General features: G+C 33.8%; 2 protein-coding genes across 2 annotated transcripts; one reads left to right on the top strand and one right to left on the bottom strand.

Annotated features, from left to right (window-relative positions):
- Positions 1 to 737: 737 nt before the first annotated feature.
- On the top strand, positions 738 to 15610 carry LOC112783192 (sister chromatid cohesion protein SCC2). The gene is made up of 28 exons (XM_025826000.3): positions 738 to 1406; positions 2049 to 2158; positions 2661 to 2797; positions 2869 to 2959; positions 3078 to 3334; positions 5463 to 5570; positions 6272 to 6383; positions 6660 to 6759; positions 6867 to 7053; positions 7158 to 7589; positions 7694 to 8208; positions 8287 to 8497; positions 8583 to 8633; positions 8744 to 8902; positions 9067 to 9234; positions 9923 to 10222; positions 10305 to 10457; positions 11248 to 11417; positions 11689 to 11782; positions 12158 to 12319; positions 12395 to 12499; positions 12564 to 12797; positions 13114 to 13247; positions 13414 to 13704; positions 13780 to 14206; positions 14730 to 14822; positions 14910 to 15035; positions 15144 to 15610. The coding sequence occupies exons 1-28, from the start codon at positions 1147 to 1149 to the stop codon at positions 15366 to 15368; spliced, it is 5412 nt and encodes a 1803-aa protein (XP_025681785.1). The 5' UTR covers positions 738 to 1146; the 3' UTR covers positions 15369 to 15610.
- Positions 15611 to 16685: 1075 nt separating this feature from the next.
- LOC112783193 (biotin carboxyl carrier protein of acetyl-CoA carboxylase 2, chloroplastic) lies at positions 16686 to 19926 on the bottom strand. Its single transcript, XM_025826001.2, has 7 exons — positions 19528 to 19926; positions 18707 to 18760; positions 18436 to 18593; positions 17792 to 18119; positions 17450 to 17521; positions 17117 to 17182; positions 16686 to 17022 (listed from the first exon to the last, which is right to left on the bottom strand). The coding sequence occupies exons 1-7, from the start codon at positions 19654 to 19656 to the stop codon at positions 16999 to 17001; spliced, it is 831 nt and encodes a 276-aa protein (XP_025681786.1). The 5' UTR covers positions 19657 to 19926; the 3' UTR covers positions 16686 to 16998.
- Positions 19927 to 25315: the final 5389 nt, after the last annotated feature.

The following is a 25315-nucleotide window of genomic DNA, read 5'->3' as shown; positions in this document are numbered from 1 at the left end:
GTCTCATAATCTTTCTAAAAAGAAAATCATATATATAATTATAAATAATTCATTATTTATTTTCTAAAAATCTGGGGGTTTACAATACCTAATCCAGTAAACTCCTAAACTCAACGTATGAGCGCCGCGTCAGCATATTATAATTTATAATTTATAAATATAATTCTAAAAATTACAGTGACGACACCTAAGCAAATAAACTGTCAGGTTCAACGCATGAGCGCTACGTCAGCATATGAGCTTCCCATTTTAAAATTTGAAAATAACAAACTAAGCAAATAATAATTTATAATTTATAAATATAATTATAAAAATTTTGAGTGACGACACCTAAGCAAATAAATTCCCAAACTTAATGTATGAGCGCCACGTCAGTATATGAACTCCCCATTTGTATTACTATCACTGTCACTATAAAGATAAAGATATAAAGATTATAAAGATTATAAAGATTTTTTTTTTAAAAAGAAAAAAATTTACATAAAAATAATAAAAATTTTTCCGCAAAAATGAAAATTTAAAAAGCGATCCATATCATTTTATGGTTCAACAAAATTAATCAATTTTTATTTTACAAAATAAAGTATATTTTTTATCTTTTAAATTTAATAAAAATTTTAAAAATATTTTTAAAATTTATTTTATTTAAATTTTATTTTAAATTTTTTTTATTTACATCAAATTTATTATTGACAACTAAATTTTATAAAAATTTAAATATTCACCCCTTGAAAAATAAGCAAACAATTTTGTTGCTACATTTCACTCACCGGCATGTGTTCCCGTCGCTTCGTCAGGTTAGCTTGCACCGCAATCTTGACAAAACCACCCACAACAAGGAGAATTCCGTAACTTCACCGTTAGCTCTGTTCTCACCCGCATATAAACCAAATCCACTTAGCTCGATACTCCGAAATCATTTTCCCAAACCGGCTCAATTTCCCCGCCAATCGCTTCCCCAATTCTCTTCCCAATCTAACCCTCTCAAGTCTCAAGGCTCACCACTTAGGGTTCATACACTCTTAAGCTTCTACTTCTCTTCACTCTTCACTCAAACCCTAATTCCTTTCAATTTTCCCCAAATTCTACCATTCACCAACCGTATTCGTCACTCCATGCCCTCCCAGAGCTGAGCTGTACCATTTCATGAGTTTTCCAGTCACTTCCGGCGCCGCCACCGCCGTGGTGGGGGTCGCCTCGTCCGGCCGCCGCGGCATCGGACTGTCGAACACTATCCACTCCGAGGTTGCTCCCTGCCTGCCGCTGCCTTCTCTTCCGGTGTTCTGCGGCTCCTCCGATCGGGACCTCCGCCTAGTTGACTCGCCAGCGATGCTGAACCGTGTCGACGTGCTCGCACAGGCTGGAAAGATCGCTGAGCTGCTCCAGCACACCGATGTGTCGTACTTGTAAGCATTCTTTATTCGGTTTTGGTTCTGCATTATATGCTATCGCTGAGATTGATATTTGAGCTTTGAAGTGGTAGGGAAATGCTATATTAGGTACTGATTTCACGGGGAATATTCGGTGCTTTTGTTTTTTGAATTTGGAATTTGCGAGATGAAGTTAGACGCGCGTGAATTTCCATGCGATTTACTGTAGCCTATGCGATGAATTGTGACTTTTGGTGCTGTACGAGTTTGGCACCTATGTAGTTGAAGTTGTTTAGTTTAAGGCATTCTTGCTGAAGTTTGCAGGTTTATATCACAGGAATATTAGTACTGGACTTAGATTTTGATTGATGCTATTGTTGTTGGTTTGAGTAGAGTTTAATGCTTTACAACTGTTGATTGGTTATTATTATTGTTGTTATTATTTAAACTTCATGGATAGAATATTAGTGAAGAGATAACTGCTTTATGAGCAGAGTGTATTAGTTTATCGTGTTGATTTATGATTAGACAAATAACTGATATTTAGTTCAGTTATTTTCATGTGTTCATATTAATGTTGTTTTGTTGTTGTTGTGGTCAATTTTGGTTCTGTTACTATTTTTGATATTATTACTGAATTTAATTTAATTTTTATCTATTGTGTTGTGTTTTATATAGAAACTTAAGAGATGATAACAGCAGTGGTTCGTATATGTACATTGAGCCATTGGAACTCCATGATGAGGTTCTCAGGTGCAATCCTGAAGCATTTGAATACAGTACCACAGGTAAACACAGTACATGGTTTTCCTTGTGAAGGTTACCTTTCCGGATCTATTCCAGTCTCATAGGCTTGTTGCTGATCGTTATACTACAATGATGTAAGAGGCTGAGATTTAGGACAGAGTGAAACTGTCCTACATTAAAGACGTTTTTATTTAATGCTCATGAGTCATGAGTTACTGTCAGTTATAACTTTCAAGAGGTTCAACATCACTTGCTAGTTGGTATAGACGTTTATTTTTTTTTGGACATAGCATTGTACTCTGGTCCGTGTAGATGTACAGCATCTTGAGTTGGTCTCAATCCCAGTTCAATGGCAGCTTGGTGTGTGAAAATGCAATGTACATAAGCAATGTTATTCTTTGGTAAAACTAGAGCTTCGGTTTTTCAAACTAGTCTTGTAATCATGTATCCAGCCAGAGCTTATCTTTGCCTGTGGTTATAATTTTCATTACAAAATTTGATGGTGCTCTGCTTATTGTTTATTGTATTGTTCAAGTTTCTCAGGTCCTGTCAAGGAGCAGATCTCTGGTCGTGCGGTGGGTGAGAAGAAGCTCCGTGAGTCAAGTCTTCCTGGCATAAATCAAACTAAAGAAGACTACAATGCAACCCCTAATCGTCAACATGACCATTTTTCTTCAAATGTATGGATGCAGTTGCTTTGTGCATTTGTTTAGATTTCTACGGTTTGCTGATTCTCAAAATGATTTGGCAGGACATTTCAACGTTATCTTCCAAAAAATCAAAAGTAAGGAAGAAAGGAGGCGATGGAATTTCCGTAGGGCCCAGTTCTGCCGAGCTTCAAGGTGCTATGGATGATTCCTACGTGTTAATGTTATTTGTGCTCTGTATGTGTATATATGTATTGAGTTTTGTATGATCATTTTTATGCGTCTAAACGACTGGTAACTTGTATCATTTTAGATGCAACCATTGGAAGGTTTCGTGAGTTTTTGGAAGACTTATGCAACAAAGCTGAAGTTCAGACTGATGATCGAGATGAAGCAGAATGGCTGCCATTGTCACTTTCAGATCTTAGATTGCTTGTTAATGAAATAATGTCTATACATGAGAAGAAACTTCTGCATATTGTTCCTGTTGAAGTCCTTGTGAGGATACTGAATGTTCTAGATCATCAAATACATAGGGCAGAAGGCCTGTCAATTGAGGATTGTGATAATGTAAGTTACTTATCAACTACTTCATATGCTGAATTTTCATTTTGGAAGTAGCTGACTTAAGAGCTCAATTTTTCTCGGTAAAAATTATTCAAAATCTGACTTGTACACAGTATTGTACTTGGTACTTATCAGAAGTTTGTAACGAAGTAGCTTCTTAAGTATATAGATCAAGCTTCTATGGTTATGAGCTACAGAGATGTGTGGCAAAAACAGATTGATTAAACAAAGCCAATAGTTTGGCTTAATCTTAAAAGGATTGGCAATAATAATACAATGGTAAAATACTAGAGACATGAAACATGCCTGAAGACAACAGTAGTGAGATAATACGTTATCCATAATGAGATTCCTCAAGCAGCAAGACTTCTGATTATTAGGTTTAGGCTTAATCTTAAAGGGATTGGCAATAATAATACAATGGTAAAACACTAAGATGCATGAAACATTTGCCGAAGACAGCCGTACTGAGATAATATGTTATCCATAGTGAGATTCCTCAAGCATCAAGACTTCAGATTATTAGGTCGCTATCACTTCGTTGTTTTTAGATTTTTCCAGTTTAGTAAAATGTAGTTATATATAGTCTCATAGGCGGTAAGGATTGAGGTTGTTTTTATATCTCTGCCTAATATGATTATTCATGCAGAACTTTTGCTCTTGAAACATGGTCATCTCATTTTTTCTATTTTCTCTGAAATTGAACTTTATTTTTAAAGAATCTGGCAACATGGATTGAATCCTTGAGTCTTGACCTGGTAGTATTGTCTCTAATGCTATGTCAAAGACCAAAATGACATGAAAAATTCGTAGATTTCAGTTCTCGTGTTTCCTCTAATTTCTACATACATTTGAGTTTTGTTGGTGAAGTCTAATCTTTTTAAGACTCATGGTCATTTGACTGAGGCTTTCTTTATTGTGGAATGTAAGTCATTTATATAAAATTGTTTTAATTTTTCTAGTGATTCCATTACTGTCTTTTCCAATTGATGTTTGATGGTACCATTCATATTTGCTACATTACATATGCTTCAAAATTTTATGATCCCCCTGCTTCTTCAATTTCCTTTGCTCTTTTAATCTGCTGCTCCCTGCATGCTTTTTTTAATCAATGGAGAACTCAGATGAATGTTTACTGTGGCTTCTTTCCTCATGTTTTTATCAATTCTTGTAGAATAATTTGAAATGCATTATTACCTGTTATGGAACTTGTTCGATTGTTAGGATTTTGTGAGTGTGAAAGGACATGTTATTGGAGAGGAAAAAAGAACAAGTAGAAAGTAGGACTAGACCTTAGGAAGGAAAATATAAGCAACAATAACACTTATTTATTTATTTATTTTTTTTGAAAGAAGAATTTCATTAAGACAAAAAGACGAATAATACAAGATAGGGAATAAGAGTTCCTCTATGCAAGAGTAAAACAGAACCAAAAGGGTTATATGTAAAGCAGTTTTTCAATTTCTAAACATGTATGAGGGAAAGTTCTCTATGTTGTACTAATGGGAGTCTGCTTTGAGGAGCTATAGTCAGAGCATGCTACTACACCCATGGATGTAATAACCTAATGCTGAGCTGGCATGGAGAACTTGGGAGAAGGGGAATTCCATTGTGCCATTTTGGGAAATGAGAGATGCTAATGATTGAACAAGTTTTTATCAATTATTGTGTTTGGAATGTTTGAAAAATGCTATTTATGTTACCTGGAAATTTTGTATTTAACTCCAACTAACATGCGCTATTGCTAGACAACGTTTTATCCTCCATGCATCCTCCAAATCTCTGGAGTTTGTTTACAAGAATAGCTTAGAATTGGTTATCTAGAAAAGGGAAAAAGGAAAAAGAATGTCTCCCAACTTGCAGGACACATAAATTGGTCAATTGAAAGAAAAATAAATAAAATGAAGATATTAGGGGAAAAGATAACAAAATTTAATTAGCAACTTTCAGGAAAGAATGTGGATTAGCTAATTGAAAGTTTGATTTTTGATTGAGTTCAATGATGTTGTTTTGATCCATTGTTCCTGACCTTAATTATTGGGATCCATTTTAAGTAATGTACAGTGATCTCATATTCTTTATTGTCTTATGTTAATCATTGTTGTCACAACCATGTTGTTCTGTGTTTCAGTCAGACTCGGAACTAATTTCATCTATTTTGATCGCATTGGAGTCCATTCATGCTGCACTAGCTGTGATGGCTCACACTGAGATGCCGAAGCAAATTTATAAAGAAGAGGTGTGTTGATTTAGCAAGTTTCAAACAATTGTTATTATTGATAACTAGAATTTTATAAGAACCCTCCTTAGGTTGAAGCTAGTATATACAGAACGGCCCCCCAGCAGGATAAAAGTGTTGTTATTGTTATATATTATGGAATCTGTAATTTTTCTTGCAATGATGATGTGCGAAATGTTAGTTCCTTCTGATTATAGATTCTTAATGTGCAATATGAGTTGGTCTGAGAGCATGTTTGGGAACCATGAAAAATGTTTCTTTAAAGAAAAAGTCTTTTACCTGAAAATAATCAAGTTTGCATAAAACTGAAAATAGAATATAATCAAAACTAATTTATTTAAGCTAAAACATAGCTTATAAGAAAAAGTTGATTATTTGAAAATTTTAATAATTTTTGCCTATTTGACTTCAAGTATTAAATAGTAAATAATATAAATAATCATTCCATACCCATTTTGGTAATTATACCTTATAAAAAATAATATAAACAATAATTTCATATACCATTTAGAAAATAGCTGTTTTCATACATTCCAAACACACAAGATTATCTTTAAGTCACTTTTTAACGAAGTATCCAAATATAAATTGATTGTTAGACGATTATTTTAAAAAGCGATTATACAAATAAGTGATTATTGAAATAAGTTAAGTTTTTTAATGTTCCAAAACACATCCTAAATGTAATCTATGCCTGTCAGATCATTGAGAGAATTTTGGAGTTTTCCAGGCGTCAAATAATGGATGTTATGTGTGCAAGTGATCCATCGTATCGTGCGTTACACAGACCTAGTGAAAACACTGCATGTGAAGGTTAGTCTTTTTTCCTTTTTCTTCTGGTTTTTCTTCTTAATAAAGTATTTATTTGCTTTCATGACTGTGCATTTTGGAGAATGGAGATGCTACTGGAAATGCAAGACTTCTTATAAAATTGCATTTTTGACTGTATAGCATATCTGTAGTTAATGATGCATTATAATTCATTTGAAGAATCCTTTGACTGTTGTCCATTGGGCAAGGGAGAGATTAGAAAGAAGTTTTTCTTCTATGTGGTTTGATATTGATACAGCTAATTGTTATGTTCTCCAGTTGATGATTATTACGAAGAAAATGATGCAGAATTTGGTTCGGCAAGCAAGAAACGTCGTACCAGCAAGAGTACAAAGATGAGGAAATCAACATCAAACAGGTGCTATTATTATTATTATTATTTAACTTCTTCAATTGGATTGATCTCACATTAGATTTGATAATATACTTTTCTTATTATTATAACTCTGGTCTTCACTTTATTAGGGTTTCTTCTGCTGTGAATACTATCCTTCAGAAATTATGCACTGTTCTTGGATTGCTGAAGGATTTGTTGTTAATTGAGAGGTTATCAGATAGTTGCATTCTTCAACTTGTAAAAACAAGCATTACAACATTCCTGGTTGAGAATATCCAGCTTTTGCAGCTGAAGGCAATTGGTTTACTTAGCGCGGTACTGATATTTGTCTTCCATCTTTAAAAGGTTTTCCAACGTTGGCTTCCATGCTTATTTCAGCAACTAATTTTAAAAATCGCTTTTACAACATGATGGCACAGATATTCTATTTATACACACAACATCGCACATATGTGATAGATGAAGTGCTTCAGCTTCTTTGGAAATTACCATATTCAAAACGAGCTATAAGAGCCTACCACATACGCGAGGAAGAGCAAAGACAGATCCAGATGGTTACCGCTTTGCTGATTCAGCTAATTCACTGTAGTGCTAACCTTCCCGATGCTTTAAGACAAGCATCAAGTGGTAATGCTGTGTTGGAAGTCTCGGTTGACCCTAATGATCCAATTAAAGGCCATGAAGCCACAACAGAAGCTTGCTGTCTATTCTGGAGCCGTGTACTTCAGCGGTTTGCAAGTGTGAAGACCCAGGATGCTTCAGAGCTGAAATCCATAATGGAGAATCTTGTTACTGATTTACTCACAACTTTAAATTTGCCCGAGTATCCTGCTTCAGCTCCCATTTTGGAGGTAGCTCTGTGTGTGTGTGTGTTCATTGTGTGTGCAGGTATCTGGATGTATTACTACTGATTTGCTAAATATATCAGATTAGTTTACATTGAGAATTGTTTCAGGTTCTCTGTGTCCTACTACTTCAGAATGCTGGGCCGAAATCTAAGGATGTCTCTGCACGTTCCATGGCTATTGATATTCTTGGTACAATTGCCGCAAGGTTGAAGCGTGATGCTTTGGTTTGTAGCCAGGAGAAGTTCTGGATACTTCAGGATTTACATGGTCAGGATAGTGCTAATCAGCAATATCCAGAAGATTCTTGTTGTGTCTGTATGGATGGCAGTACCGACAATTTATTGATATGCCATGGCTGCCAGAGACCCTTCCACAGTGACTGCCTGGGTATTAAAGAACATGAAGTTTCCAACCGGAACTGGTACTGTCAGACATGCATTTGTCATAAGCAACTGCTTGTATTACAGTCATATTGCAATTCCCGGTGTAAGGATGACGTGACAAAGAAACGTAATGCGTCAAAAGATTCTGAAATTTCAAAGCATGAAATTGTTCAACAGTTGCTTTTGAATTACCTTCAAGATGTCACTTCTGCTGATGATATCCATCTGTTCGTTTGCTGGTTTGTACTTGACAGTTCTCCTAATTGACATATTTGAGTTTTATGCAAGCAATGGTAATTCATGTGCATGATGTGCAGGTTTTATCTCTGCCTGTGGTACAAAGATGATCCTAATTGTCAGCGAAAGCCTATATACCACCTTGCTAGAATGAAATCAAGAATCATTGTACGGGACTCTAGTACCATCTCATCCACGTTGACGAGGGATTCAATTAAGAAGATTACTTTAGTTTTGGGTCAAAACAGTTCATTTTGTCGAGGGTTTGATAAGATTCTTCACGTGCTTCTGGTTAGTTGATATTCTCCATTTGCATGATTTTCCAAATGAACTGTAATTCATTGTGTTTAATTATTTTTTTCTGTTATGTATCCAGGCAAGCCTGAGGGAGAACTCTCCAGTTATCAGGGCTAAGGCTTTACGAGCTGTAAGTCTAGTCAATTTCTAAAAATATACTGCTCTTTTGTGAAAATGAGTTGCTTTTTATTGTTTCCTGGCATTTAATTAATTTTTTCTTTCATCTCATATAACGAGCAGGTTAGTATCATTGTAGAGGCTGATCCAGAGGTATTGGGTGATAAACGAGTACAGTCAGCTGTTGAAGGAAGGTTTTGTGACTCTGCAATTTCTGTTAGAGAAGCAGCATTGGAACTTGTCGGCAGGCACATTGCTTCACATCCAGATGTGGGTTTTAAGGTATGTGTCAATGGACTTTTCCTTAATGGTTACAGTTAAAACTGATCTTGCTTTATTATTTTGTTATGAGGACACATATAGCCTATATTTTTTTTTCTTCCCATCATATTTGGGTTGATGAAGTGTTACAAATTTTAACCAATTTTCTTTCCTGTGTTGTGTAGTATTTTGAAAAGATCGCTGAGAGAATCAAAGATACTGGAGTTAGTGTTCGAAAACGAGCAATAAAACTTATTCGAGACATGTGCAGTTCAAATGTCAACTTCTCTGGCTATACTAGGGCTTGCACAGAAATAATTTCGCGCATTAGTGATGATGAGTCAAGTATCCAGGTATTTGCAGTTGCTGCTCGAGTCTTTTTGAGACAAGGCACTAGTATTGTAATTACTTTGTACCTATTTGTCAGCATGGTAATTTATTTATTGAAGTAAGGTAATGTTGGGTTTGTAGGTTTTTCCCCAACATGTTCCTATTAAGCATAAATTTTTATTCCAAACGTAATATTTCATCCTATTTCGGTCTTTTGGTCAAAATAAAAATTTTTTAAAAATACCTTTTCCTCCATTATGATTTTCTTCTAAGTAGCAACGAAAGTCATAATGTAGTGGTCATAGTGGTGGTTGTAGTGATTTGAGAGTGAAAGTAGCAGAAGAATAAGAAAAGTAAGAAGATAATAAATAATAATAGAGAAAAAGGGTATATTTAGAAGAAAATGTTTTAATTTTGACCGAAGGATAAAATAGAATGAAATGAAACATTTGGGACAAAAAAAGAACATTTTAAACATTAGGGACGAAATTGGGACTTAACCATAGGGATTAAAATAATATTTTACCCTTTATATTATTTAAGAAGGATATTAATGGGTAGTTACCTCCTCCTGTATAAATTAGTCACTCATGTTGGAGCCTGCTCTTATTTGTTGCTGTGTCATATGATAGAGTCTCTATATTTATTGTCAATGACTTGACCCTCTTCTGCTGTTTAAGATCTTTCCCTTATCATGCTTTTCATTTGCAGGACCTTGTTTGCAAAACGTTTCATGAGTTCTGGTTTGAGGAGCCTTATGGTTCACAAACTCAGGTCTTTGGAGATGGTAGTACTGTTCCACTCGAGGTGGCTAAGAAAACAGAGCAAATTGTTGAAATGCTCAGGAGAATGCCCAACAATCAACTTCTTGTAACTGTAATAAAGCGCAACTTATCACTTGATTTTTTGCCCCAAGCTGCAAAAGCTGTTGGTGTCAACCCTGTGTCCCTTGCTACAGTGCGTAAGCGCTGTGAGTTAATGTGCAAATGCTTGCTGGAGAAGATATTGCAGGTATGTCGGTGTCTTGATGGTGCGTCTAACATATGTTGGCCTATGTTGATATGGAAGTAATGGAATTTATGTTGACGATCAGGTTGAGGAAATTAATAGCAATGAAGTGGAGGTGCATGCTCTACCATATGTGCTGGCCTTGCATGCATTTTGTCTTGTGGACCCAACTCTCTGTGCACCTGCTTCAAACCCATCCCAGTTTGTTGTTACTTTGCAGCCATATCTTAAAACGCAGGTTAGTACTATCTTCTTCACTTATTGGTGGAGTCAAGTGTTACTTGGATTCATTTCTCTTGGATTGGGTCAATTACTATTGTGTATATATTGGATGGCAATTTAACTAAACCACCCAGCATTATCATGTCTGTTATTGGGGTAGCTGTTTCAGAATTTGCAGGGCTTATGCACTTATTCGTAATACTCCTCCGTGATCCATAGTAGTCACTGCTAAATTGCGATGTGTCTCAGGAATCCACTATTTGACCATGATTTCAACTGATCTTTAAACTAGGGCCCCTTGTTTCAAGTTTACTGCTGTTCCTTCATTTTCCTAAAATAGAGAAACTGATCACAACTGTTTTGTGAACCCATCCCACTTGTTTCACAAAGGTATCTCAGGATTCTCTGTTCACAATAGCTATTTTGTTTGGCAGCAGTTTTTGTGTTTTGAGTCCTCACAAAAATGCTGTACTTCAGTGTTCTGTCTGAGGTTGTTCAAGCTTTTCTAGCCAAGTTCATCCATGTTTCCTGGTTTCTCCAGCCTTTAAGATCATCATGTATTCCAGCCAGTAACTATGTCATCATCAATATTGTCAACTTATTGTTGATGTCATATTTATATGATGGTGCTATAAGTGCTAGAACTTCAAAGTATTAGGTGGCGCCAATTGGGATGCTGTATGTGGTTAACAGCTGTGATGTACAGATACTATTTGTATATGTATCTTATATTTGTTTTCAAAATATTAAAAATCTATGGGACAGGTTGTTTATTGGATCCATTTCTTTATCTTTTTGGTCTTCAGGTTGACAATCGCATGGTTGCACAGCTAGTTGAGAGTATAATCTTTGTAATTGATGCTGTGTTGCCTTTACTTCGGAAGTTACCTCCAAATATTGTTGACGAGCTAGAGCAAGATTTGAAACATATGATTGTCCGGCATTCTTTCTTGACAGTAGTCCATGCTTGTATCAAGTACGTTTGATGGACTCTGAAACTTATAAATGTGAAACATAGTTTCAAAATATTTTGATTTTGATGTATTAAATTGGTATATTTAAGTAGCTTTCTTATGCAGTAATACCTGTGCATACATGTAACTCGGGGGAAAAAAATTAGTGCATGACATTTTTTGGGAATGATCGTACTGTTTATGTAGCTAAAACATCTAATGAGAAAAGGCTTACTGGTTGTTTTGTTTAAAGAAGAGTTTGCTGCAAAGATCTTATTTCAGTTTGCTTAACAGGTGCCTCTGCTCTGTAAGCAACATAGGCAGTAAAGGGGCTGCTGTGGTGGAGCATCTTATTCAGGTCTTCTACAAATGTTTGGACAATAAGCAGGTTTGTTGCAGAATCATGTTGACATATCATCTTTTAGTTAATTGGGTTTATGCGCATGCAAGTTCATGAAGGCTAGTTTCACGAGCTTCAAGTGTACAATTTCTGTTGGACACATATGCTCTTTATTTGAGATACCTTCTCTGCAGGTGTAATGTTAAGTTGATCCTATTCCTATTTCCTCCTGGTCTGAATGGGTATATGATAATCACTAAAGTTGGTGTGTTTTTGTGCCATGGCTTGTTCGCACTATATACTTATCTTTGATTTATTCATTGATTATTATCTTAATCTTTATTAAATTAGTCCCTAAAGGTTGTTACATTTAATTTTATATAGCATGTGTTATAAAAGTTAACTGTCTCCAATCATTTGCAGCAAGTTGGGCGATCACTCTTTTGTCTTGGATCACTCATTCGATATGGCAATTCTTTGTTGGTAAGCTCCAGCAATAAAGTTATTGATGTCAGAAGGAGTCTTACCTTGTGTATAAAGTTTCTCTCTGAGGAGGATTTTGTTGTTAAGGCTAGATCATTGCAGGTAAGAACTATGCCTTTATCTAGGTTTTTATGTTGGTTCAATCATGAAGTTTGAGATTTTTTGCATCTCTTGTAGGCACTAGGGTTTATTTTAATTGCCAGGCCTGAATACATGTTGGAAAAGGATATTGGAAAGATACTGGAGGGAACATTATCTTCAAATGCTGACACTCGTCTTAAGGTAATATATTTCAACTTGATATATATAGTGCCTCTCTCTGGATACTAAATCAGCCTGATATCAGATTCAAGCATTGCAAAACATGTTGGAGTATCTCCTTGATGCTGAAAGCAAAATGGGAACAGATAAACCTGATGATAACATAACTGGTTACACAGTTGGAGCTGTGCAGAGTGTACCCGTTGCTGCTGGAGCTGGGGACACAAACATATGCGGGGGTATAATTCAGTTATATTGGGATAATATTTTAGGCAGATGTTTGGATTCCAATGAACAAGTCCGCCAATCAGCTCTGAAGGTCAGTACCTTATAATCCAAATGCTAAGAAAACAAGTAAAATAAGTTGTCTTGAACTAAATACAGTTAAAAAGGAAATTTTATTGTTTGATGGCTGTTTGGTGCATTATTCCTCCAAATCTTTTGGACTGAACATGTGAGAAACTTGGTAGATACTTTGTGAAGGAGTCTAAAGGCAAAGTGTTCAGTTTTGAACCATCAGTCTTGAGTGTGGATTAGATATCTCATTCCAACTCAATACATGCATTACAGTAACAGCAGTTGGGTTTTCTTTTGCTTCAACGTACTTAGAACAAAATAATTTGCTAATAATGCAGATAGTTGAAGTTGTGTTGCGCCAAGGTCTTGTTCACCCAATCACTTGTGTTCCATACCTAATAGCACTTGAAACTGATCCTCTGGAGTCAAATGCAAAGCTGGCTCATCATCTCCTAATGAATATGAATGAGAAGTAATCTTCTATATACAATTCTGAATGACAGTAAAGGTCAATGTTAGATATAAAAACCATTCATGAAGTAATCCCTAAAAGTTTTAGCTGTTAATGGGAGACACATGCATAGTTTTTATATCTAACAGTCAATATGGTTGTATTAATAAATAAAAAATCTCTGTAGGTACCCTGCATTTTTTGAAAGTCGTTTGGGTGATGGACTTCAAATGTCATTTATTTTCATGCAATCAATTAGCACTGCTTCTGAAAATGGCAATCAGAAAATCCCATCTAAAATCCCTGTATCTGGAAAAGGGAAAACCGAATCTGTCTCACTAGCTCAAGCAAGACTTGGTGTTTCTAGAATATACAAGCTCATCCGGGGGAACAGGAATTCAAGGAATAAATTTATGTCATCAATTGTGCGAAAATTTGACAATCCAAAGTGGAGCCATTCAGTAATAGCTTTCTTATCGTAAGTATTATTTGTTGCTGTTCTTTCTTTGTATGTAAGTTCTTATTAACCTTTTACCTGGCTTCTTTTTAACAGATACTGCACAGAGGTCCTTGGATTGCTGCCTTTCATTTCCCCTGATGAGCCCCTTTATCTAATATATGCCATCAATCGAATAGTTCAAATTAGGGCTGGGCCACTAGAAGCGAATTTTAAAGCCTGGAGTTCAAGGTTATCAAGAAATGAGAATCAAAGTACACCGAATGGGAATGGAATGTATCAACAGGAGACAGACAAGTCCACTATTATAACCCAAGGAACATCAATGGATTTGAATGGAACATTTCAGCAAAATCTAGATGCTCATCCAGATTTGAATGACATGAGATCAGTGGATTTAAATGGAACATTCTACCAACAGCCAGATGATACTTTATCGAATAATGGCAGCTCCGAACCAAAGCTGCATGCTGTGGGTTCTGATTATTTTGCCTTCTCAAAAGATGATCTGGAGAGAGTTCAGGTACATCCTGCAGTGATTATTTTATTTACGTCATCAATGTCATGCTGTTTGAGGAAGATTGTTCCTGATGCTAGGCTATGTTTGCCTCTAGAGATATGAGGGGAGTAATTTTGCTCTACTTTAACCTTTAGGGTGGTAAAATTTGCCTTAGAATTTTTTAGTGTAGACTTCCCCCCTTTCTGCAACACCATATTGAGTGTGAATCAACCATCTTTCTGATCACCCGAAAGTAGATGCGAGTTCTTTGGACCCCATTTAGCTGAACTTCTTGTTTCCAGATTTCATAATCATACCAACCCAGAGCATCCGGATTTTAATCCATTAGAGTTTATTCCATGAAAGGTTTCTTCAGCTGTCATTCTTGTGTTTTAATTTGCACACTGAACTCGCACCGCATGATGGCATGAGTAGGAAATATCCTCCTATTACTGACCTGAACATGAATGCGGATATCTGGGTGAGTCATTGTTTATTATTCTGGTCATGTGCTCACCCTTGTATTTTGTTCCTGATCCTTATCCAGGCAGACTGCTTATCAGCAATTGCACTGCAATTTCTCCTAAAATTGAAGAGACATCTGAAAATCATGTATAGTCTCAATGATGCTAGATGTCAGGTAAGATTATTTGATGCATCTTGTCATCACTTAGCTACTTTCAAACGTTGCCCTCTTGGCCATTATGGTGCTTTTTATTTTGTTCAGGCATATTCACCAACTGAACAGCCAAAACCTGGAGAAGTTATCTCCAGACAGAATATCCCATTTAATATTAGTGAAACTCAGTTCAGCGTGCCTTCAAATCCACAAGAATTAATACAGAGATACCAGGTATTGTTGCTTGAGCCAAATGTTTCCTTCTTTCATGTGCTTGTGAGCTTGTTGCACCTGATTAGTTGTTTCTTAAGCCATTATTTCTCACACATATGTTGCCCCCAGGAATTTAAGTATGCATTGAGGGAAGATACGGTGGATTATTCACTGTACACTGCAAATATAAAACGGAAGCGACCTACACCCAGAAAAGTTCGGAGATCTGGACCCATGGCTAGTGGGGACTTGGAGGATGATGATGATGATGATGATTGGGGTGGTGGAATGCGCAAGATCACAAGTAGTGGTGGCCGTAGAGCTAACCTTAGAAGCAGCAGTAGGCAATATTGATAGATGTAAGTACATGATAGATAGGCTAACTTGTACATTGAATAGGAAGGGAGAAAAGAAAAATAGAGTAGGATGAGTGTCAACAGAATAGAGTTGAGGAAACAGAGTAGGAAAGCTGGGCCTGGAGTACTCCTCGCCTTTTTACAAGACTCTCATTTTTTGTCTGTTTCCTTTATATTTGCTTCATATTATAGTATAGTGGCTGCATTCTTTTATTGGTAAAAATTCAACTTGGTCGTTCACCCTTTCCTTGTGATTTTGTTCTGCTGTTAGTAAGTTGGAAGATTCGAGTCAAACTTGCAGTTGATTTTCCAGACAAGTAACAATTTGATCATCAGTTACTAAAACCAAGAAAGAAAACAAAGATGCTTCAGTACAATCACACGACGTATTTCCTCACAATTTTCATCGATTGCTTTCAATTTTTTGGTTGGGTTCAATACTCTTGATGTTTGCTTTGATACCTCGGTGAGGATCGCGTTTATTAGATCGCGTCTATTATCAGTTTCACGCAGTAGCTTAATCTTTAATTGAATCCTTAAATTTCGCTGGATAATATTTGATGGTATTTATGCTCAGTTTCCTTTTACCATAATGCCGAGCTCTATGGATACAAATTGTACATACCACAAAATGAATTGTCCCATAGAGTATTTAGTGAGTAGCCTGGAAAATAAGAATCTTTACAATCGTTCATTCTTTGTTTTATATTCAACTTATAAAAAGAAATGTGTGGTTGTAAAGTTTCTCGAAATATGGATTAAATATATTCTTAACATCCTATAACTCCTCCAATTATACAGTGCTCGGGTCATTCTTGATGGAATTTAAAGTAACATTCGATTTCAGTGAACATACTCGTCCGTCAATGCAAAAAGAGAGAATAATGATCGTTATGTGCAAAGTTTGTAGGAAAAGACTACTGGCATCCTTTTAGAAATAGAAAGACTACTTTTGATATAATATTCAAGTATTCATGTTAGAAATTTTACACAATTAGTAGTCAAATCTCAGCTTGCTTTCTCTTCGTTTTTTTTTTTTTTGGTCGTCTTTACAACACAACACACCCCCTCCCACTACATGGTTCTTTTTTCCACTAGAGAAATTTGAACCCGGATGTAGTTGTTCGGGAGGCCACTTGAACCAAGCTTCCAACCAAATCTCAGCTTTTAAAATCTCGACATGGTATTAAGACCAAGTAAAATATAGAATCGTGCTACAGAAGTACAGATGGATGGGCTACGGATTTGCTGCATCTTGAGTATTTGATATAGAAAGATGCTATATAAGTATATAACAAACATAACAGCCAACAGATACAAGAAAGAACCCATCAATAATCAAACACATAAAAGCTTCAACACTACAAATATCAAAACTGCTTATAACTACATATTCGAATATTCCATTCTGATATATTATGCGGTGCTTTTATGTCTAAAATATCTCTAAAAATATGAAGAGGTGTACGAGCGAAGGGGACTAAGAAGCTAAAGTTTTCTCAAGTGACAAAATAGTATGATTCAAGTTCAACAAATTTCTCACCAACAGAAAACCTAAAAACATCAAATCCTATGCTATCCAACAGGAAACATCCCCATCACCTTGGAACTAACATCCGTTCCGATGCTCACGGAGCTATTACAAGGAGAGGCTGCATAGATGACAAGAATTTTAATTAGAAAATTCAAGAATAGAGCTTGTAGATGTGCTGCCATATGAGAGAGAGAGAGAGAGAGAGAGAGTACCGTGTCTACACTGACTGGTTTCCCATCTTCAGCTAGTATCTCAGTTATTGTTCCTGTTTGATCAGCCTGCCATCAAAACAAGCAAAGAATTAGAGTGCTATAATTTGGCTACACGAGATGGAATTCAAAACACTGTACCAAGTAAATGCTATAATTAGAGTGCCTTGTATTATAGATTTCAGTATATTACTATATGGAAGTGGTTAACTAAAACAATAATGAGATACAAGTAGTACAAAATAAATGGGTAAGCAAACAAGAAATCAAAAAAGGGAACGATCAGTGCAACGATTCGTGGGAATAAACAAGAAAACAAACAAATAATATGCGTACCTCGATTTCATTCATCAGTTTCATGGCCTCAATAATGCATATAACCTGTCCTTTTTGTACTTTATCTCCCACCTAAAGCAGAAGCAAAAATTATTAATGCAGAACTAATGTCCTTGATACCGTGTATGCTTTGTAGATGGCATGTGACATCTATTTGACATCACTTTGATCCTCAAAAAATGCATGCGACAGCTATTTGAGATTTTCTTTTTTATGAATTTATTTAATATCACATGTATCTTTCAAGAACTAAAACGATGTCACATGGATCTTTCAGGAAAAGCTATTGTCACATGTAACTTTGAGGGACCAAATTGATATTGAAGTGTGGTGCTGCTGTACCTTGACAAATGGAGGTTCACCAGGAGCTGGACTCCTATAAAAGGTTCCCGCCATTGGACATTTCAGCGGTGGGTGACCTGATGTGCTTGCTTTTCCAGGGGAAGGTAAGGCAGGTGCTGCTTTTGCAGGTGGAGAGCTTGCAGGAGTGGAAGATGCTGCCACTGGTGGTGGTGGAGGTGGCGGAGAAGGATATGCAGCATAATGCATTGGTGCTGATGCCGGGGCTATAACCTGGGGAGGAGGCTCCAAAGCTTCCTTTTTCCTTATCATGAGCTCACAATCTGACTGTTTAAGTTGCAATTCCACAATATCTCTGGAATCTACAAGCCTACCAATGAAAATAACATCATATAAGAACAATTGAAACAATTCATGTCCTAAATTAGATAGGACTTAATTTTTTTGTATTGTAACTATGTAATTATAACAAGTTTTATATAGGCATCCGAACATATATTGCCACATAATCAAAAGTAACTACCTTGATACCTTATTACTTAAATGGTCATCTAAACGAATGAATTTGATTAGGTGACAGGGTAAAACTTTTTGAACTATTAGCACATCATAATTAAACTCAAATAGATATGCAGATAGAGAAAGGGTCATGCAATTTCATGCAGGGTGTGGCGACTTAGTCTTACTTTACAAGGTCTGCCACTTGAGCCATGAATGCAGAAACCAAAGATGGATCTGTGGTAGTGCCACCGGGTTTCCCATTCTGGTCTTCTTTCTCATTTGGTGCGGCGACTTTAGGTCCACTGACCAATACAGGTGCAGAGTTTTCAATAGTAGTAACAGCCTATGTTGCACAAATCATGGTAATTAATGTGAAATGAACTTGATCTCAAGTCATCAAGAACATAATTTAACAATAGGATGACAATTTTCGTCCGAATTAAAAGTGAAACTAACCTCACGGCGTTGTGCTTGAAGCTTCTGGACAGAAAATTGCTTCCCATTAAGGCACTGCAGGAAATAATAGTAAATCAGAAAAAAAAAAGGATTAACAAGAAAAATTGAAAAATAAATAAATAAAAGTAATTGCAAAGCATTTGACACATTGATTATTATTAGTCAGTGGATAGATACCATACCACTTTTACAAAAATGAAATTTTATCAATGGATGAACTCTGAATTTCTCAGCACATAGGAAATTAGTGGCATCCAATAAAATGAATATAATGAATTTCTATCTAAAAGGGAAAAAAATGCTTAAAATCTTCATTTGTAGTCCCCCATGAAGGGAAATTAACTATATATGAAAGCATTAACATGCACATAATAAAAACTTATACACATTCTAAAATATACTCATGCATATTTGACTATTAGAAATATTTGACTAATTCTGTCATGAAAACAGAGAAAATGAAAAGAAAATCAATCAATTATTAAGGTGCTTGCCCTTTCTTCAGTACTAAAATAAACCAGATGATCAAAACACCTGAAAATATAATCCAAGAAAAGCTATGGAATCTGTATATAACAATACATATCGTATGTAAAATGTTAGATGCTGGGGGAAAAAATAGCAACAGGAAGTTAAGGGAAAAAAAAAAGAAAGGAAAAGATGAAGCAATATCATTTTAGCTTTTAAAGGACCAGCACCACAGAAACTACATTGGAATTCGCTGAGTATATTTTTTGCTGAAAATAATAATATAATAAGGGTGTTAACAATTCAAAACGAGATCCGTTTTACATTCTACACAAATAAGAAATCAGCCATACCCGAATCCCAGATGAAGCTGACTCAGCAGCCAAAGATCCAAACGAGAGAGATGGCTTCAAGAGCTTCTGGGAGTTCAATCCCAAAGAAGGAGAAGGGCACTTGGGACATGGGACCGTGAAAGAAGCCATTTTTGGAACCAACCCCCACAAAAATAAAAAACCAAGCTTTCTTATTGTTAGCCAAAAGGGGTGCTTGATCTGCAAGGAAGGAATGGCGCAAATGGCGATGTGGGTTGGTAGAGAATATAAGCTTGGAGGCGTTAAGATCCAAGAAGGGTGAATATTGGAACCTGGGAAGAGAAGAAGAAGGCAAATTGTGAAATGTGAAATGCGGAGTGGATGGAGAATACAAAGATGTGTGTTTTAGAGAGACAAGTGGATTTTGCTTAGGAGAGAAATAAAATTTGAACTTATATATATTTTTATAATATAAAAAAACTTTTACTCTTAATTTTTTACAATCACTTTAAGTATTAAAAATAAAAATAGAGAAATATTAGAAACTAATAATTTTTATCAATATTAGTCAATATTTTAGACCAGTATTTTATTTTTATATTATTAGAAGAGTTTAAAATTTAAAATTAAGTATACAAATATTTTAATATTTTTATTGGTCAAATATTAATAAAACATAATAAATTATGTTGGTCATATAATATTATTTAAAAATTATAAAAAATATACATAAAAATAATATATATAATACTTTTTATTATATGTATGAATTTAATTTTTATAAATATATTATAAAATATGTATTATTATATTAATAAAAATAATTAATTTTTAATTTTTAAATTATTATGTATTAAAATTAAACTTCATATATAAATATATTTTATTTCCTTTTTGGTTAGGGTACTTACTGAGTTACCGAGTTACTTTGGCCTTCGATGATTACGATGCAACCATCGATGTCACGCAGTTTTAAGTTAACAAACATGGTACAAGGAATAAAATCATGTGTCATGGTCTCAAGTCATTGCTTTTGCATTTGTATCAGAGACATGTTTTGGTGTTTCCCTCCAACGAATCCATGTGTAACAGCCACAACGAATCCAAAGGTCATGGCTACTTCTACGTTGAAACAATCAATGGCTGTAACTGTAAGCGGCCGATTTGTTTGGTCTAACATATTTTGGAGAAATATCTTCTAAAATAAGTTAAGACTCACGTAAAATTATATTTATGTAAAATTAATATTTAATATTATTTGATAAATTTAATTAAATTATTATTTAATAATTTTTAATTATTAATTTCATATAAATATAATTATATGTGAATTTTTATCTTTAAAATAACAAAAATTATAAAATAACAATTTAAATAGTCATGATTAAATTTATAATTTTTATTACGTATAAATGTTATATCTTAATTTTAAAAATAATTATATTTTCACTTTTTTTTTAATTTCACTAACTTTGTTCTTAATCCCACGTTTTAAGTGTTTCCTTATTTGGATATAAGTTGAGTTAGTTCAATAAAATTATTTAAAATTTATAATTCTTTGAATAGTTTTGCCAAAATTTTTAAATAATTTGTTGAACTAATTCAATTTTTTATGAATATTATGATAGTTTTAATCTTTTATAATTAAAATAGTCAATATTCAATTTTTTTATATTTAAAATAGTAGTTTATTTTAAATTATATAAAAATTTGCAAGTCAACTCCAACTTATGAATACGCTCAAATAACATAAGCATAATCAATCTAATCTATCTATCAATTATAGTTTATGTACTCCAACATAATTATATTTTCACTTTTTTTTTTTTAATTTCACTGACTTTGTTCTTAATCCCACATTTTAAGTGTTTCCTTATTTGGATATAAATTGAGTTAGTTCAATAAAATTATTTAAAAATTATAATTCTTTGAATAGTTTTGTCAAAATTTTTAAATAATTTATTGAACTAATTCAATTTTTTATGAATATTATGATAGTTTTAATCTTTTATAGTTAAAATAGTCAATATTCAATTTTTTTTATATTTAAAATAGTAGTTTATTTTAAATTATATAAAATTTTGCAAGCCAACTCCAACTTATGAATCCGTTCAAATAACATAAGCATAATCAATCTAATCTATCTATCAATTATAGTTTATGTACTCCAACATAATTATATTTTCACCTTTTTTTTTTTAATTTCACTAACTTTGTTCTTAATCCCACATTTTAAGTGTTTCCTTATTTGGATATAAGTTGAGTTAGTTCAATAAAATTATTTAAAAATTATAATTCTTTGAATTGTTTTGTCAAAATTTTTAAATAATTTGTTGAACTAATTCAATTTTTTATGAATATTATGATAGTTTTAATCTTTTATAATTAAAATAGTCAATATTCAATTTTTTTATATTTAAAATAGTAGTTTATTTTAAATTATATAAAAATTTGCAAGCCAACTCAAACTTATGAATCCGCTCAAATAACATAAGCATAATATATATATATATAGTTTATGTACTCCAACAAAATCATATACAAACATATTACTATGAAATTTCATATAAAAAGTATTAATATATAGATATGTGGTTCTCTTCTATCATAAATAATTTAATTGGATGTATCATATTCTAGTTTAACCCATTAAATTTTTAATAAAATAAACAAAGATATTACAATTTAGATATGACAAAAATAAAAAAAAATGCATTATCATATATTTAGCAAACATGAATTTTATAATTATATGTGTGTAATATTATAATTTTTATTGTAAATTAAAAATATGAAATACATGATATATGTATTAATATAAATAATTATACTAAATAATATATATAATTGAATTAGTTCGCAAGTCAATGAATTAAGTTTATTTAAGTTCAAACTCATTTAATACATGAGTTTTGATCCGTTGGCTATAACTCGGTTCAAGTAAACACTTCTTACATTAGGAGCACGTGAAGTACGTGTTTTGCTTTTCTAATCGACTTACCTAAATCAGCACAGAAATTTCTCCTTAAATTTCTCTGGTATAAACCCCAAACGAATCACTAAAACACAGTTACCGCATGATCAGCCATAACACTTCAAAACATTTATGGAAATGCTGATAACCGTTTCAAATAAAAAAACCTTATAAATACAAGTGACTTACTAGGTCACATGTACGTTATTCACTCTAAATATCATCCATATTACTCACACTCTTACTAATTTGAGCGTTGGAGTATTTTGCAGGTACCCACCGCCGCCGTTCTTGGAGGAAGCCGGAGAGACGAGCTTGAACTTGCAACTCAACTAGCTATACTTTGGAGGAAGCTCGACTCACAAGCTCAACTTATCGAGCTCTTAATGAGTCAAAGTAAGTTGACTCACAAACTATAAGTTGACTCACAAACTAGTTTGACTTATTTTCAACCCTAATTATAACATAAAATCTATGTTATTGTTATTGTTATTATTATTATTAACTAGTGTATGATCCCGTACCTGTACGGAATAATATATAAAATTATATAAATATTTTTATTAAAAAAATTAAATAAAAATATATATAATAATAATTATTATAAATATTTTACAAAGTTATAATTAAAATCAAATTCTAAGGATTTTTAATATTAAAAATAATTAATATTTGTCTTAATCAATTTGAATTTGTTGAGTGACCATCTTAGTATTAGGATGTTCGAATTTCGCTTTGCGTGCGTAGCAATTCATTGGCAAGCTATTGACGCTTAATAAATGGAGTATCAATACATGGTTAGACTTTAATAACTCGACCCAAGGCGAGGCAGGTTTCGTTCAGGACGAGTGTTCGAGCGGGGCAGAACGGGGTCAGGTTTAAGGTGTACCTGCTCCAGGGTATATACATATAAATACCTTTTATGGATTAGAATTTGCCTTATATCACAGATTCAATTATTAGTCTAAGTGCATACTCTATAGCCGTCACAGAGACTCAGTCATCCTCACCCAGAGTCTTTTTCTTCTCGGCTTCTCTACAAAAAATCTCACAACTCTCATTGTCGTCATAGCTTCCATTGTCTCGCTACTGAGCCCGTCACTGCCTACCTTCACAGCTCTCGTCGTCGCCGCTGCTGAGTCCGTCACCGTCGTTGTTGAGCCTGTGGCTACCTTCCTGCTGAGCCCCTCTTCCTCTAGGTAAATTCCTTAAGCCCATCGCTGCCTTCCTCCTCTTGAGTCCCTTTTCTCTAGGTAAATTCCTCTCTCCCTCTCTCCCTCTCTCTCTCCCATCACATTGTGAGTCTATTAAGTTCTTCTTTTTCTCTTCTACAGACTTATCACTTGGTCGTCCTGCGCTTTGTGTGAGTCTGTCACCGGAGCCCCTTTTCTCATAATTGTGTCGCTGTCTTCCTCCTCTATTTATTTGTCTGCAGATAAATTTTTTTCTCTCTCTCACATTATGAATGACTGAATCTGTATTTCATTGAATCTCTACTTTGTGAAGTTGTGAGTTTGTGTTGTAATTTTATTGGTGAAGTTGTGAATTTGTGTTGTAATTTTGTTTATATATGTGCAGTGAGTCTAATATACATTTCAATAATTTCTGCCCATATTATGTACTAATATTTTTCATGATTGATTCTAAGATTATTTTATATAAAAATAAATATGTTTCATGATTGATTCTTCATTGAAGTGTGAATGTTCTCATTACATAAAGTTCATTTTGTATTTTTTATTTTAAATCGTTATTGACTTTATGTTTTAATTACTGATGTTGGCATGTTGTAATAGTTGATATATATTGATCGAGAATTAGAGCTTTTGTGATTTTGGTTGATTTATATATGTGCAATGAATCTAATTGCTGATGTTGTAATGGTTTGCTTAGTTTTTTTTAATAAGTACTTTATATATGGTTTATTTAGATTTTTTAATTTTTTCAATATAGATACTTTAAGATTATTTCATGGCTAGTAATATTAGAAAGGACGCACAAAACAACAGTGTTGCTCCTAATAATATTGAGATTGACATTTAGAGTAATGCTAATACACTTTATATTAAATTTGTAGGGACTAGACATTAATTTTTTTTTTCTTTCACGTTATTTGACATTATATATAATTTTATGTTTGTAGTTTAATTTATGTATAAATTTTAATTTTTTTATTTTAATTTATATATGAATATGTAAATCTTAAAGTATTATTTAATTATTATAGGACGGGTAAGAGTGGGGAGGATACCCGCAAAAAAGAATTAGGGTACAACATTTTACTACTCACAGAAAAGGGTTAGGGTACAATATTTTACTAGCGCAGGTATAGGTAGAGCGAGTAGCTGAGATAAGGTAAAAACCCGCTTCACTGCCAACCCTATACGTAGTGGATTAGTTCTCGATCTGTCCAGTTAAAAAAACACCACAGAAAAAAAAGTTTTTTTTTAAAGTAGAATAATTTCTCATTGATAACAATATTTATGGAGATTTATTTTTGTTGAAATTTATGTGCGACAATTTTATGTGTTAGCATGATATTCATTCTTGAAGTCAAAACAATATCATCAATATTGTTACCTGTTAAAATTTCACATTTTATGACATGATTTTCAAGTTTTCAAACTCAGACTTATGCCATTACAAAAGCTATTAAGTTAGTTGATATTCCTTAATAACATTACTGGAACACCATCGTTGAGTATTAGTTTGTGGGAAGAGAAACTAATAACAATTTTTGTTATTCGATATATAATTTATTTTATTGTAAAATAAATTATTATTTGCTAAATTGCTAAATAAATTTTTTTAATTTCTTACACCATTTTATTTGACAATATTCTCATGCAATGCACG

The sequence above is a fragment of the Arachis hypogaea genome, chromosome 20 (assembly GCF_003086295.3).
Source record: "Arachis hypogaea cultivar Tifrunner chromosome 20, arahy.Tifrunner.gnm2.J5K5, whole genome shotgun sequence".
In the NCBI taxonomy this organism is placed as follows: Eukaryota; Viridiplantae; Streptophyta; class Magnoliopsida; order Fabales; family Fabaceae; genus Arachis; species Arachis hypogaea.
Note: the sequence above shows the minus strand (reverse complement) of the source record. Positions and strands in the feature narration are given on the sequence as shown.